Source organism: Rana temporaria, chromosome 13 (genome assembly GCF_905171775.1).
Source record: "Rana temporaria chromosome 13, aRanTem1.1, whole genome shotgun sequence".
Taxonomy (NCBI): domain Eukaryota; kingdom Metazoa; phylum Chordata; class Amphibia; order Anura; family Ranidae; genus Rana; species Rana temporaria.
Genome location: NC_053501.1, coordinates 3625171 through 3641852, shown reverse-complemented (window position 1 = coordinate 3641852; position 16682 = coordinate 3625171). Strand labels below are relative to the sequence as shown.

Below are 16682 nucleotides of genomic sequence, written 5' to 3'. Positions count from 1 at the left end.
TCCAACAAACCTCTGAGGGCTTCACAGAACAGCTGTATTTATCCTGAGATTACATTACACACAGGTGGACTCTATTTACTAATTAGGTGACTTCTGAAGACAATTGGTGCCACTAGATTTTAGTTGGGGGTATCGGAGTAAAAGGGGTAAAATACAAATGCCCCCCCCCATAGGATTATCTTATCAGTCCATGTACACAGGATCCTCGATCTCTCCTCTGTTATCTTATCAGTACATGTACACAGGATCCCCGATCTCTCCTCTGTTATCTTATCAGTACATGTACACAGGATCCCCGATCTCTCCTCTGTGTTATCTTATCAGTACATGTACACATGATCCCCGATCTCTCCTCTGTTATCTTATCAGTACATGTACACAGGATCCTCGATCTCTCCTCTGTTATCTTATCAGTACATGTACACAGGATCCCCGATCTCTCCTCTGTTATCTTATCAGTACATGTACACAGGATCCCCGATCTCTCCTCTGTGTTATCTTATCAGTACATGTACACAGGATCCCCGATCTCTCCTCTGTTATCTTATCAGTACATGTACACAGGATCCCCGATCTCTCCTCTGTTATCTTATCAGTACATGTACACAGGATCCCCGATCTCTCCTCTGTTATCTTATCAGTCCATGTACACGGGATCCCCAATCTCTCCTCCGTGTTATCTTATCAGTACATGTACACAGGATCCCCAATCTCTCCTCCGTGTTATCTTATCAGTCCATGTACACAGGATCCCCGATCTCTCCTCTCTGTTATCTTATCAGTCCATGTACACAGGATCCCCGATCTCTCCTCTGTGTTATCAGTACATGTACACAGGATCCCCGATCTCTCCTCTGTGTTATCAGTACATGTACACAGGATAACAGAGGAGAGATCGGGGATCCTGTGTACATGGACTGATAGGATAACAGAGGAGAGAACATAGAGGAGAGATCGGGGATCCTATCAGTACATGTACACAGGATCCCCGATCTCTCCTCTTATCAGTACATGTACACATGATCCCCGATCTCTCCTCTGTTATCTTATCAGTACATGTACACAGGATCCCCGATCTCTCCTCTGTTATCTTATCAGTACATGTACACAGGATCTCCGATCTCTCCTCTCTGTTATCTTATCAGTACATGTACACAGGATCCCCGATCTCTCCTCTGTTATCTTATCAGTACATGTACACAGGATCCCCGATACACAGCCGACAACTGAGGCCGCGGCTTTGCGGCCTTCTGCAGACCTCAGCTTCCTTCTGCGAAGGCCAAAAAAGCCGCGGCCTCAATTACCGGCGGGCACACCGTGATCGCGCCCCGCACCGGCCGGTAATTAAGGCCGCGGCTTTGTGGCCTTCTGCAGCCATAAGCTTCCCCAGGTGCCAGGTCACAATTTCGTGTCGCAATTGCGACCTGGCGCCTGGATTTTGTCGAGGCCTGTAGTAGCATAATGGGGTTAACAAAAACTAAAAATTAGCCCTTTATAGTACAAAAAGAGCAAATAATCGCTACTGTAAGGGGTTCGGTTTTTTTGGCGATTATTTGCTGTTTTTGTACTATAAAAAGGGATCATTTTAGTTTTCACCCCATTATGTTACTGGCTGATTAATCGATTATGAAAATTGTAATCGATTTCCTAATCTATTAGTTGTTTCGGCCGTACCGCGGTAGCTGAACAGCTTGAGGATGCACACTGACCCCACTACAAGGGATTCGCCGTCTGCAGCTCAAAGCATGAACAGAAGTACAATTTACTTCCATTTACTTACAGCCTTGCAGAGTTTTACGCAGCTCATAACTGAATATGATCGCCCCCCTCCCCCACTACAAATGCATGTAAAGCCGCGCCGTAGTCGCATCGCCGATGGTCTAGGATAGAGCCGTTAATATCCGGCCTATAATGATCAGAAGTATTTGCTTACGAGTGCCGACTACCTTCATGGAAAGGACTTCAGTGACTGGATGACACAGCGAGCGTCTGTAGTCTGCAGAGCACTATAAACAGGCCTACAGCTGACAAACCAATCCGCTTGCCAGGACTGTGGAGAGGAATGCTGGGTGCAGTCTAAAACAAATAAACGGGGGGGGGGGGGCCCTGTTTAAAAATACAAAATATAAGGGGGGGTACATAAGGTTACTAAAGTGACCCACAAAGCCCCATACCGACTATTCAGTAAGCAACAATGGTTAACCGCTTAAGGACCGCCGCACGCCTTTTTACGGCGACAGAATGGCACGGCTGGGCCAATGGGAGTACAGGTACGTCCCCTTTCATTTGCTGGCGGCGGCGGCGTGCTCACGACCCCGTCGCGAACTCCGTGACTTTGCCCGCAGACTCGGTGTCCAACGATCGTGTCATGGAGCTGAAAGCGGAGCTCCACCAAGAACATTTTTTTTTTTTTTAACCACTTAACCCCCGGACCATATTGCTGGTCAAAGACCAGAGCACTTTTTGCGATACGGCACTGCGTTGCTTTAACCGACAATTACGCAGTCGTGCGATGTGGATCCCAAACAAAATTGGCGTCCTTTTTTTCCCACAAATAGAGCTTTCTTTTGGTGGTATTTGATCACCTCTGCGGTTTTTATTTTTTGCGCTATAAACAAAAATAGAGCGACAATTTTGAAAAAGTTTTTTTACTTTTTGCTATAATAAATATTCCCAAAAATATATAAAAAAAAAAAAAAAAAAAAACGTTTTTTTCCCTCAGTTTAGGCCGATACGTATTCCTATACTTTTTTTTTTACGCAAAATATCGCAATAAGCGTTTATGGATTGGTTTGGGCAAAAGTTATAGCGTTAATAAAAATGCCATAAAAATATTTTGTAAATATATATATTTTTATTTTACTAGTAATGGTGGCAATCAGCGACTTTTTCATGTTCCCTGGGTGTGTTCTAACTGTAGGGGGGGTTGGCCTCACTAGGGGAAATGACAGATCGCTGTTCATACATTGTATGAACAGAAGATCAGCATTTCTCTCCCTGACAGGACCGGGAGCTGTGTGTTCACACCCACAGCTCCCGTTCCTCTCTCTGTAACTAGCCATCGCATGTGTCCGGCGACAATCGCCGGGCACGGGAGTCGGGGGTGAGCGGGGGCCGACGTTATATTACGTGCTCTCGAGCAGGGGTGCCGACCTGCCGCCGTAAAACGACGATGGCTGGTCGGCAACCAGTTAAGGACCGCCGCACGCCTTTTTACGTCGACAGAATGGCGCGGCTGGGCCAATGGGAGTACAGGTACGTCCCCTTTAATTTTCTGGCGGCAGCACGCTCACGACCTTGTCGCGAACTGCGTGACTTTGCCCGCAGACTCAGTGTCCCACAATCATGTTATGGAACTGAAAGCGGAGCTCCACCAAGAACATTTTTTTTTTTAATGCTGCAAAAAATATAAAAAAAAAAAAAAAAGATAAAAGATTTTTCTCTGTTTATATACATATCTGAAGTGCTTGTTGCTAGGCAGATCGTCCTATTCTGCCACTTCCTGATCCGCCTTCTTTCCTCTGTTCCTGGGCTGCCTCCTGTGGAATGGGAGAGCGGTGTGTTCTGGGACCTTGTGTGTGTCCCAGGAGACATCCTCCATTCAACGTCGCGCCGCTTGAAGAACGGGGAGGGGTCAGTGTAAACACAAAATCTCCCCGTTCTTCCTAGTGACCGGTCACTGATCAAATAATCCCCGTCGTTGGGAACAGCGATCAGTGACGTGTCACTCGTAGCCATGCCTCCTAACAGAATCATTTCCTAAGACACACTTAACCCCTCCGATGCCCCCCCTTCACTGCCAGTGTCATTTTCACAGTAATGAGTGCATTTTTATAGCACTGATCGCTGTATCAATGACAGCTGTTCTGAGGGTCCATTCTGCGCATGCGTAGTCCTGTTGGGGGGGGGGGGGGAATGCCAATCATAGGCAGTGTGTGCAATGGCGACTTGTATAATCCTGAATAGGAGGAGTGCGGAGAGCGAGACGTAGACCTACACACACAAAAAAAAAAAAAAAATGATCGAGGTTCAAGACACCCCGGCCATCCCTGGACCGGATCTCATGCGACAGGCTAAAAGCCTTCGACAGCAAATCTGCTCCAGTACACACCCATCATTTCCTGGAAAGAAAAAAGGGTCAAAGGCCTCGGATTCAAATTACAACAAGGCGAGACGTGACAGAGGGTGAACCACCGACATGACAGAGTCCCCGCAGATCACACAAACACGTTTGCTTGTCACATATGACAGGCCCTCTTGTTCTTTGTAGAGAATATTCTCCTTCTCTACATACCGAGAAATTACTACAAAAAGAATAGGCTTAAAAGTATAGCTAAAGAAAAAAAAAAAAAAAAAAACACACACACTTTGTTTTGGATAAAGTGCAGAGACCCTAAAGAATACAATGGCGGTCATTGCAACTTTTTATCTTGTGCGGTATTTGCGCCGAAATTTTTTAAAATGCTTTTTTGGAAAAAAACGGTTTCATGCTATATAACAAAAAAAAAAAAAGGGGTAAAGTTAACCCAATTTTTTTACATTATCTTTCACATTATGTTACGCCGAGTAAATAGATACCCAACGCGTCACGCTTCAAAATTGTGCACGCAATTTTTTTTACTGGTTACGTTTTGAGTTACAGAGGTCTAGGGCTAGAAGTATTGCTCTCGCTCCAACGTTCGCGGCGATACCTCACATGTGTGGTTTGAACACCGTTTTTACATGTGGGCGGGAACTTATGTCTTCACTTAAAAAAAAAAAAAAATGTTGATCACTTTTATTTCCAATACAAGGAACGTAAACATCCCTTGTAATAGGAATATGACAGGACCTCTTTATAGTGAGATATGGGGGGTCAATAAGTCCCCACATCTCGTCTCTAGGCTGGGGAAGACTTTTCGGCTGAAGCGGCGCCGTTTTTTTGAATGCAGAGGCCGGGCGTGACGTCATAACATCGCGCCCGGCCTCCGACGATCATAGAGACTCCGGCGACCATCTGGTCTGCCGGAAATCTCTGTGATCATCATCCGGGGCCGGCAGATCCTCTCACCGATCATACAGGTGAGTCGGTAGAAGCACCGGCGGGAGGGGGTGGGGGGGGGGACATCACCTCTCACCGCCCGTAAGAACGATCAAGTGGCGGAAAAGCCGCTATGATCTTTCCTATGGTGTAGCCGCACCTGTCATTTAGATATACCCCGCACAAAGCCGAGGACGTCATACAACGCCCACGGTCGGCAAGTGGTTAACAAGTTCTCCAATTTCAGATATTAACCACTTAACCCCCGGACCAAAACGCAGCTAAAGGACCCGGCCAGGTTTCGCGATTCGGCACTGAGTCGCTTTAACGGACAATTGCGAGGTCGTGCGACGTGGCTCCCAAACAAAATTGACGGCCTCCCCCCCCCCCCCCCCACAAATAGAGCTTTCTTTTGGTGGTATTTGATCACCTCTATTTTTTGTTTATAGCGCAAAAAATAAAAAACGCAGAGTGACAATTTTGAAAAAAAATTCAATATTTTTTGCTATAATAAATATCCCCAAAAAAGATATTAAAAATGTTTTTTTCCTCAGACCGATACGTATTCTACTTACTTTTGGTAAAAAAAAAAAGAAAATTGCAATAAGCGTTCAACGATTGGTTTGCGCACAATTTATAGCGTTTACAAAATAGGGGATAGTTTTGTTGCATTTTTTATATTTTTTTACTAGTAATGGCGACGATCAGCGATTTTTTTTGTAACTGCGACATTATGGCGGACACATCGGACAATTTTGACACATTTTTGGGACCGTTGAAAAATGCTATAGAAGTGCACTGATTACTGTGAAAATGACAATTGCCGTTTAGGATTTAACCCCTTCAGCACCCCCTAGGGGTTAAGTGTGACCTCATATGTGTTTAACTGTAGGGCGTGTGACGTCAGTGATGGACTTTCCCTATATCAGGGAACAGACGATCACTGACACTGCCACAGTGAAGAACGGGGAAGCTGTGTTTACGCACTCCTCTCCCCGTTCTTCAGCTCCGGTGACGGATCGCGGGAAATACCAGCGGCCATCGGGTCTGTGGGTCCCGCGGTCATGGAGCTGCGGACCGGGTCGCGCGCGCGACCCACGTCTGGGCACTTAAAGGGAACATACCCTGTACGCGATTGTGCCCAGCCGTGCCATTCTGCCGACGTATATCGGCGTTAGGCGGTCCTTAAGTGGTTAACACTGCCGCGAGTTGAAAGTCGCATCAAAATTTGGACCAAAGTAGTACAGGGACTACTTTCAAGTCGCACAGATATGAATGGTTATCATTGGGTACGACTCGTCACGCGACTGATGTTCAAAGTCACAGGAAAAGTCAGACAAGCGTGAAAGGGGCCTTAGGTGCTGCCAAAATTACAACCCAAAGATCTAAAGATAAGTGAATGGAGACAAAAGGTTAGGAATGATCTGATAAGACGTGTGAAAGTTGTATTTTCAGCAAGTTTGCATTTCCAGCGATTGCCGCAATGCTTTAGCTGCTCACACAAGACTGGAACATCCGAGATACACACTTCGGGTGAAAGTATAAACTCCACAGACAAAGATTACAAGAGGCAAAAACAAAATCGCTCCCTTTGGGAGTCCGTGTTACACGTCAAGGAGGTCGGGCGACTTGAAGGTCTACAGACGTACCCCATTTCCCTGAAAATAATCCCTAGTTAACCACTTAAGCCCCGGACCAATATGCTGCCTAAAGACCCAAGGGGTTTTTACAGTTCGGGACTGCGTCGCTTTAACAGACAATTGCGCGGTCGTGCGACGTGGCTCCCAAACGAAATTGGCGTCCTTTTTTCCCCACAAATAGAGCTTTCTTTTGGTGGTATTTGATCACCTCTGCGGTTTTTATTTTTTGCGCTATAAACAAAAATAGAGCGACAATTTTGAAAAAAATTCAATATTTTTTACTTTTTGCTGTAATAAATATCCCCCAAAAACATATATAAAAAAAACATTTTCCCTCAGTTTAGGCCGATACGTATTCTTCTACCTATTTTTGGTATAAAAAAAAAAAAAAAAAAAAAATAAAAAAAAAAATTCGCAATAATCGTTTATCGGTTGGTTTGCGCAAAATTTATAGCGTTTACAAAATAGGGGATAGTTTTATTGCATTTTTTTTTTTTTACTACTAATGGCGGCGATCAGCGTTTTTTTTTTCGTGACATTATGGCGGACACATCAGACAATTTTGACACATTTTTGGGACCATTGTCATTGTCACAGCAAAAAAAAAAAAATGCTATACAAATGCACCGTTTACTGTGAAAATTACAATTGCAGTTTGGGAGTTAACCACAAAGGGGCACTGAAGGGGTTAAGTGTGACCTCATATGTGTTTCTAACTGTAGGGGGGGTGGGGCTGGACATGTGACATCATTGATCGTGTTTCCCTATATCAGGGAACACCCGATCAATGACGGCGCCACAGAGAAGAACGGGGAAGCTGTGTTTACACTCACCTCTCCCCGTTCCTCAGCTCCGGGGACCGATCGTGGGACTCCGGCGGCGATCGGGTCCCGCAGCTTCGGACCGGGTCCGCGGGCGCGCGACCCACGGCTGGGCACATAAAGAGGACGTACCTGTACGTGCTTGTGCCCAGCCGTGCCATTCTGCCGACGTATATGTGCAGGAGGCGGTCCAATCTTCTGCCCTTGATGTTTTAACTTTGAATAGCAAAAAATGTTTTTTTTAATACAGCCCACTTCCTGTTTCTTGTCTGGTCATAATCCAAGGCTTTTTACATTAAGCACAGCTCTCTCTCTCGGGAAGAGAGTCGTAACAGGGCCAATGTAAGCTGCAGAGCTAGAGGACTACAGGAAAGTCAGGATGCCCACTAACACACAGCTCCTTTCTCAATCTACAACAGAGAGCGTCCTGACTCTCCTGTAGTCCAAGGGAGGGGGCAAGCACGACACTCCACACCAGGGAGAAAGCCTCGCATTACTGTGTGGAGTTACAGACAGAAGAAGAACAGGAAGTGAGGATTTCTCAGAAGAAAGAAGGACATTTAAAGGAAAATGGAAGGATGAGGTAAGAGAAGGAGGACTGCACTGAGGGAAAGGAAGATATTTAGGGGGAAAAAAAATTGTACCTTTACAACCCCTTTTAAGTTAATGAAGCGCCCATTAATGCAGCCTCTGATAAGACCGCCATATCCCACAATTCTGATGTTTCCTGGATTGCAGGTGTAGCTCACATACGTGTTTTATATTTATACTTCAAGAGTCCAATCCTTGGAAAATGCCGAGTTCTGCCCAAAGTCCACCTCACCGCCCCGGCACTGCTCTGAGATAAGACACTTCCCTTTACTTTATTTATTTTTTTATTTTTATGCAGAACATTATATATTGTAATTACATCAAATTATGTTTTTATGACAAAGCTTCGCTTGATGCATCATAAAAAAAAAAAAAAAAATCACATCACTTCCCTTCAGATATCTGCAGATTATTACATCTAAACAAAGCAGCGCAATACAAGATCAGCATCATTTTTATTTTTTAACCACTTGTCCACCGCGCCTATTCTGGCACTTCTCTCCTTCATGTAAAAAAAAAGAAAAAAAAAAACACACAATTTTTTTGCTAGAAAATTAAATCAGAACCCCCCAAAATTGAAGAGAAGAAGCTGGGACAGCCGCACTCCCAAAAATGTTCCTTTTAATTAAAACTGGTCACAGAACATGAGAACATCACGCGCCACAGCAAACAATCAGGAAAAGGCCAACGCGTTTCACACTATGCTTCAGTGCTTATTCGTGAGCTAAATACTCATTTTGCTGCCCCCTCCCCCTGGCTCCACCCTCTTTCACCTGCTCATAATATACCCGCCTTTTTAACCACTTCAGGCCCGGGCCAACTCCGACTACATGTAAAGATCATCTTTTTTTGCTAGAAAATTACATAGAACCCCCCCAAAACACTACAAATATATTTTTTAGCAGAGACCCTAGAGAATACAATGGCGGTCATTGCAACTTTTTATCTCGCACAGTATTTGCGCAGCAATTTTTCCAACGCGTTTAACCACTTGCTTACTGGGCACATATACCCCCCTCCTGCCCAGGTGAAATTTCAGCTTTCGGCACTGCGTCGCTTTAACTAACAATTGCGCGGTCGTGCGACGTGGCTCCCAAACAAAATTGATGTCCTTTTTTCCCCACAAATAGAGCTTTCTTTTGGTGGTATTTGATCGCCTCTGCTGTTTTTATTTTTTGCGCTATAAACAAAAAAGAGCGACAATTTTGAAAAAAAATACAATATTTTTTACTTGTTGCTATAATAAATATCCCAATTTAAAAAAACAAAAACAATTATTTTTTCTCAGTTTAGGCCGATACGTATTCTTCTACATATTTTTGGTAAAAAAAAAAAAAAAAAAAAAATTAAAAAAATAAATCGCAATAAGCGACTGGTTTGCGCCTACAAAATAGGGGACAGAATTATTATTTTTTACGTTATGGCGGACACATCGGACACTTTTGGCGCCATTCACATTTATACTGCGATCAGTGCTATAAATATGCACTAATTACAGTATAAATGTGACTGGCATTGAAGGGGTTAACACTAGGGGGTGAGGAAGGGGTTAAATGTATTCCCTGCATTGTGTTCTAACTGTAGGTGGAGGGGGGTGACTGGGGGGGTGACCGATCTGTGTCTCTATGTACAATAGACACAGATCGGTCTCCTCTCCAGAGACAGGACTGCTGTCTCTGTGTAAAAAACGGTAATGAGAGATGATCTCATATCTTTACATATGAGATCATCTCTCATTGGCCGCACAGATCGCATCGCAAACGGCCACTCTGATTGGCCGTTCACGGCAATCTGTGATTGGCTGTGTCCAAGGGACACGGCCAGCACAGCAGTTCCCCGCTGCGCGCGGAAGTCGATTGACGTCCACTTGGATTTTGGGATCCGCGCTGTAGCCGTCATTTGACTATAGCGCAGATCCCAAGAGGTTAAATAAAAAAAATAAAAAGTTTCATGCTTTAAAAAAAAAAAAAAAAAAAACAGTAAAGTTAGCCCAATTTTTTTGCATAATGTGAAAGATGAAGTTACGCCGAGTAAATAGATACCAAACATGTCACGCTTCTAAATTGCACACGCTCGTGGAATGGCGCCAAACTTTGGTACTTAAAAATCCCCATAGGCAAAGTTGCATGTTATGAGTTACAGAGGAGGTCCAGAGCTAGAATTATCGCTCTCGCTCCAACGTTCGCGGCGACACCTCACATGTGCGGTTTGAACACCATTTTCATATGTGGGCGGGTCTTACGTATGCGTTTGCTTCTGTGTGCGAGCTACCGGGGACAGGGGCACTTTAAAAAAAAAAAAAAAATGTATTATTGTTAATTTTACTTATTTTTTTTACATTTTTTGCTCACTTTTATTCCTATTACAAGGAATGCAAATATCCCTTGTAATAGGAATCAGTGTGACAGGTCCTCTTTACAGTGAGATATGGGGGAAGGAGTCAATAAGACATCACATTTTATTTTATTTTTTATTCTAGAACAGGAATAAAGGGGAGATCTTTCAATGGGGACACCAGTTCTAGTGACGCCCTCAGGGTTCCCTCACTCTGGAGGGATTTCCTCTCACTTCCTGTTTTTAGCTATGGGACAGGAAGTGGGAGGAAAATCTGCTCCTAGGTGGAACAAACAAGTGCTATGATCTCTCCCCCCCCCCTCCATACAAGACCCATAACTGTCCGGGGCTCTGTGTACAGCACACAAGTCTCCTCCTCTATAGAAGAAGTGGGCGTGTCCTATGTACATCGTGTACACGCCTCTGCTTACATCACAGACAGTTGTAAACACACTGGGGGGAGTGAACTCAATACAGGCCGCCTCCTCCTCCATATAAGACAGCCAATCATACAGAGCGCTTCAATGAGGACACAGCAGTATGTACACAGGGGAACTCTCTGTATAGTGTATATGGGGGGGGGGGGGTACCCCCAGTACGGTGCATTGTAGTCTCCCAGTAAGGTGTATAGGTGGTCTCTGTATGGCTTATTGGGGGTGGGGGGGGGGGGGGGCTCCCAGTATAGAGCATAGGGGCTCCCTGTAAAGTGTATGGGGGGCTCCCTGTATTGGGTATGGGGGGGCTCCCTGTATTGGGGGGGCTCCCTGTAAAGTGTATGGGGGGACTCCCTGTATTGGGGTGTCTCTAACATGTATGGGGGTGCTCCCTGTATAGAGTATGGGGGGGCTATCAGTATGGTGTATGTAGGTCTCCCAGTATGAGAATGGTGTGTGTGTGTGGGGGGGGGTCTCACAGTATAGAGCATGGGGGGGCTCTCTGTATGGTATGTGGGGGTCTCAGTATACGGCAACGGGGGCTCCCTATAGGGTGCTCCCAGTAAGGTGTAAAGGAGGGGGGTCTCCCTGTATAGAGGGGTGTATGGGGGGGGGTGTCTCCCTGTATTGGGGTGTCTGTATGGGGTCTCCCAGTAAGGTGCATAGATGGGGGTTCTCCCAGTAAGGTGTATGGGGGTTCTTCCTTGAATTGGGGGTGGGGTCTCCCAGTAAGGTATATGGGGGTCTCCCTGTATTGGGGGTATATGGGGGTGGGGGTCTCCCTGTATTGGGGTCTCCTAGTAAGGTATATGGGAGTTCTCCCTGTATTGGGGGAGGGGGTGGGGTCTCCCAGTGAGGTATATGGGGGTCTCCCTGTATTGGGGGAGGGGGTGGGGTCTCCCAGTGAGGTATGTGGGGGTCTCCCTGTATTGGGGTATAAGGGGGCAGGGCTCTCCCTGTTTTGGGGTCTCCTAGTAAGGTATATGGGGGTTCTCCCTGTATTGGGGGGTATATGGGGGTCTCCCTGTATTGGGGGGTATATGGGGGTCTCCCTGTATTGGGGGTGGGGTCGGGGTCTCCCTGTATTGGGGGATAAGGGGGCAGGGTTCTCCCTGTATTGGGGTCTCCTAGTAAGGTATATGGGGGTTCTCCCTGTATTGGGGGTGGGTCTCCCTGTATTGGGGGTATATGGGGGGTCTCCCTGTATTGGGGGTATATGGGGGGTCTCCCTGTATTGGGGGGGTCTCCCTGTATTGGGGGTATATGGGGGGTCTCCCTGTATTGGGGGTATATGGGGGGTCTCCCTGTATTGGGGGTATATGGGGGGTCTCCCTGTATTGGGGGGTCTCCCTGTATTGGGGGTATATGGGGGGTCTCCCTGTATTGGGGGTATATGGGGGGTCTCCCAGTAAGGTATATGGGGGTCTCCCAGTAAGGTATATGGGGGTCCCAGTAAGGTATATGGGGGTCTCCCTGTATTGGGGGGCTCCCAGTAAGGTATTGGGGGGTGGGGGCTCCCAGTAAGGTATATGGGGGGTTTCCCTGTATTGGGGGGGGAATATGGGGGGGTGGGGGTCTCCCTGTATTGGGGTGGTGGGGGTCTCCCTGTATTGGGGTGGTGGGGGTCTCCCTGTAAGGTATATGGGGGTCTCCCTGTATCGTGGGGTCTCCCAGTAAGGTATATGGGGGTCTCCCTGTATTGGGGGTATATGGGGGGTGGGGGGTCTCCCTGTATTATGGGGGGGTGGGGGGTCTCCCTGTATTGGGGTGGTGGGGGTCTCCCTGTATCGTGGGGTCTCCCAGTACGGTATATGGGGGTCTCCCTGTATTGGGGGTTTATGGGGGGTGGGGGGTCTCCCTGTATTATGGGGGGGTGGGGGGTCTCCCTGTATTATGGGGGGTCTCCCTGTATTGGGGGGTGGGGGGTCTCCCTGTATTGGGGGGTCTCCCTGTATTGGGGGGGTCTCCCTGTATTGGGGGGGTCTCCCTGTATTGGGGGTATAAGGGGGTGTGGTCTCCCAGTAAGGTGCATAGGCCCCTCCCCCGGGTGACCCACTCAGACGGTTCCCCTCCCCCCCCTGTCAGGTGTCAGTGCCCCTCTCTCACCTTCCTCACGCCCTTGTAGATATAGAAGTAGAGCTCGCGGCCCACGTTGAAGCAGATGCGCTCGCCGTTACCGGACTGGTCGTTGACGTTGACGAAGGAGACCCGCACCGGGTTGGAGCCCTGCGAGTTGAAGGGGACGCGGTTGGGGCGGCTGTACTCGGAGTGAGAGAGGAGCTTGTACAGGCCTTCCCGGGTGGTGAACTGGCTCTTAATTTCGTTCATTTCCTTCCCTCCTCCCTCCGCCGCCATCTTGGAAAGCCGCTCTCATCCTGCCAAGTACCCGGATCTCCCCTCAGCACGCATGCGCCGGCCCAGCCCTCGGGGGCTCCGCTCGCTGCGCCGCCCGCCCTCCCGCCGAGTGGGTGTGGCTCGCCGGCCGTCTCCCTCTGCGCGCATGCGCGCCGGCCCATTGCTAGCTTCGGGGTGCTGCCTTGAGCGCCCTCTCTCCGGTGGTGGCTGCCGGTACTGCAGGTGAGAGGTTTGTGTCGGTGGATCAGCTGAGATCCCAATGCTCACAACACAAGGTCGGGCTGTACAGTGGGCATAGAAAATCATTATTATTATTTTTTATCGTGACTGCGACATTACGGCGGACACATCGGATACTTTTGACGCAATTTCGGGACCACTGTCATTTTGTTACAGCGATGGGTGCTGTAAAAATGCACTGATTACTGTGAAAATGTCGCTGGCAGTGAAGGGGTTAACCTGTAGGGGGCGCTGAAGGGGTTAAGTGTGTCCTAGGGAGTGATTCTAACTGTTAGGGGGCGTGGCCCACCGTGACATGTTCCCAATGACAGGAAACGGACGATCAGTGACATGTCACTAGGAAGACAGGGAGATGTTGTGTTTACACTGACCTCTCCCCGTTCTTCAGCTCTGCGACCCGATCGTGGGACACCGGCGGAAGTCGGCAGGCACGATCGCGGAGCTCGCGGAAGGGTCACGAGCGCGGTGGTGCAAGGCTCGCAAATTAATGGGGACGTACATGTACATCCATTTGCGCAGCCGTGCCATTCTGTCGACGTACATCTTCATGCGCCGGTCGGGAACCAGTTAACTGACAATTGCGCGGTCGTGCGACGCTGTACCCAAACAAAATGTATGTCCCCCCCCCCACAAATACAGCTTTCTTTTGGTGGTATTTGATCACTTCTGCGTTTTTTATTTATTGCGCTATAAAAAGACAGACAATTAAAAATAAAAATACAATGGGGCAGATCCACAAAAGAATTACGCGGCGTATCTACTGATACGCCGCGTAATTTTAAATTTCCCGCGTCGTATCTTTGTTTTGTATATACAAAACAAAGATACGACGGCATCTGGGATCGATCCGACAGGCATACGCCTTAGTACGCCGTCGGATCGTAGGTGCATTTTTTCCGCCTCCCGCTAGGTGGCGTTTCCGTCTAATTCCGCGTTGAGTATGCAAATTAGCTAGATACAGCGATCCACGAACGTACGTCCGGCCGGCGCGTTTTTTTTACGTCGTTTGCGTTCGGCTTTTTCCGGTGTATAGTTAAAGCTGCTATCTGGTGGCGTACTCAATGTTAAGTATGGCCGTCGTTCCCGCGTCGAAATTTAAATTTTTTTTTACGTCGTTTGCGTAAGTCGTTCGCGAATAGGGATTTGCATAGAATGACGTCGCCGTCGGAAGCATTGGCTGGTTCCGGTTTAATTTCGAGCATGCGCACTGGGATACCCCCACGGACGGCGCATGCGCCATTAAAAAAAAAACGTTGTTTACGTCGGGTCACAACGTATTTACATAAAACACGCCCCCATCACATCGTTTTGAATTGCGCGCCCTTACGCCGCCAAAGATACACTACGCCGCCGTAACTTACGGCGCATTCTTTGTGGATTTGAAAAAAAAAAGTTACAGCGGCGTAGTGTATCTTACATAGGCTACGCCTGGCGGGAAGATGCGCCGCGCTACGTGGATCTGCCCCAATATACTATACTATACTAACGGAAGGCATGGATCCGTGTCTGTGCTTTGCAGGTACACAGAGACCACGCCTTCCCTGCTGACAGAAAAGCGATCTGCCTTGTTTACATAAATGCGCCTTTTTTCGGCCACCAGAGGGCGCACCCAGGGGACCGTCAGGGGGGTTCAGTCATTACACCTGTAAGGGACCCAGCAGCCTCCCCCTCCCCCTTTTTTTTGTCAGACCCCCCCACCTTTAGCAACTCGCGGCACATGAATGCCCCCACCCCCCGTTTTTTTTTTTCCGTCTGACTTTAGCAACTCGCAGCAGGAGAGAGAGGAGAACAGAAGACACTTTCGTTACCACAACCATCATCTCGCGGTAGGGCGGCCCTGATTACTAAAGCTTTGTAAGGGGCCCCAAGATTTGTGATGGCCGGCCGGCGGCCATGATCGCCGCTGGCTGCGCACATCAGCATGGGGATTTGTGTGTGTAAACCTAGATGGTCAACAGTCATCTCTATGACCGTCGGAGGCCCAGGGCGCGACGTTATGACGTCACGCCCGGTACCCAGGAAGTAAACAAAGCCGCAATCGCGGCTGTCGGCATGTGATCAGTGTTTTATTTTTTTACCGATTTCATGCTTGTAAGCCTGGAGGAGAGATGTGGGGGGAGGGGAGGGTCTTATTGACCCCGCCTCTCTTCATAAAGAGGACCTGTCACACTGATTCCTATTACAAGGGATGTTTACATTCCTTGTAATAGGAATAAAAGTGATCACATTTTTTTTTGTGCAAAAATAAAAAAATGAAGTAAAAAAAAAATTTAAAAATATTTTTTTTTAAAACGCCCCTACCCCCCGGTCGCTCGCGCTCAAAAGCGAACACGCATGCAAGTCCAGCCCACATATGTAAACACCGTTCAAACCCCACATGTGAGGTATCCTCGCGTGCGTTAGAGCGCGTTCAACAATTCTAGCACTAGACCTCCTCTGTAACTCGAAAATAGTAACCTGTAAAACAAAATATTTAAGCGTCGCCTATGGAGATTTTTAAGTACCGAAGTTTGGCGCCATTCCATGAGTGTGCGCAATTTTGAAGCGTGACATTTTAGGTTTCTATTTACTCGGCGTAACATCATCTTTCACATTATACAAAAACATTGGGCTAACTTTACTGTTTTGTTATTTTTTAATTCATGAAACCGCTTTTTTTTTTCCCCAAAAAAAAGGAGTTTGAAAAATGATTGCGCAAATACCGTGCGAGATAAAAAGTTGCAATGATCGCCATTTTATTCCCTGGGGTGTCTGCTAAAAATATATATATATATTTTCTTGTGAAAAAAAAAAAAATATATATATATATATATATATATATATATATATATAATGTTTGGGGGGGTTCTGATTAATTTTCTAGCAAAAAAAATTGTGATTTTTACATGAAGGAGAGAAGTGCCAAAATAGGCGCGGTGGTCAAGTGGTTAACTTGTAAACGCCAAATGTCAGAAATAGGCTTGGTCATGAAAGGACTCAAAAAAGGTCCATGAGCTGCTTTGCTACATTTGTCGCACGTCGGGAAGCCCCTTTAAATGGACAGGATTTCAGCACGTGGCAGCTGTTATTCCTTTTCCTTGCAGTGCACTGTGATTGAGGGGGGACACCGCAGTTGTGCCTATTGCTGTTTACTTTAACCACTTCAGCCCCGAAGGATTTGGCTGCCCAATGACCGGGCCATTTTTTTCCGCTTCGGCACTGCGTCGCTTTAACTGACAATTGCGCGGTCGTGCGACGTGTCTCCCAA

General features: G+C 47.3%; 1 protein-coding gene across 1 annotated transcript; it reads right to left on the bottom strand.

Annotated features, from left to right (window-relative positions):
• Nucleotides 1-12904: 12904 nt before the first annotated feature.
• On the bottom strand, nucleotides 12905-13258 carry WDR20 (WD repeat domain 20). Its single transcript, XM_040333048.1, has one exon. It carries the CDS (start codon nucleotides 13193-13195, stop codon nucleotides 12929-12931), a length of 267 nt encoding a protein of 88 aa, XP_040188982.1. The 5' UTR covers nucleotides 13196-13258; the 3' UTR covers nucleotides 12905-12928.
• Nucleotides 13259-16682: the final 3424 nt, after the last annotated feature.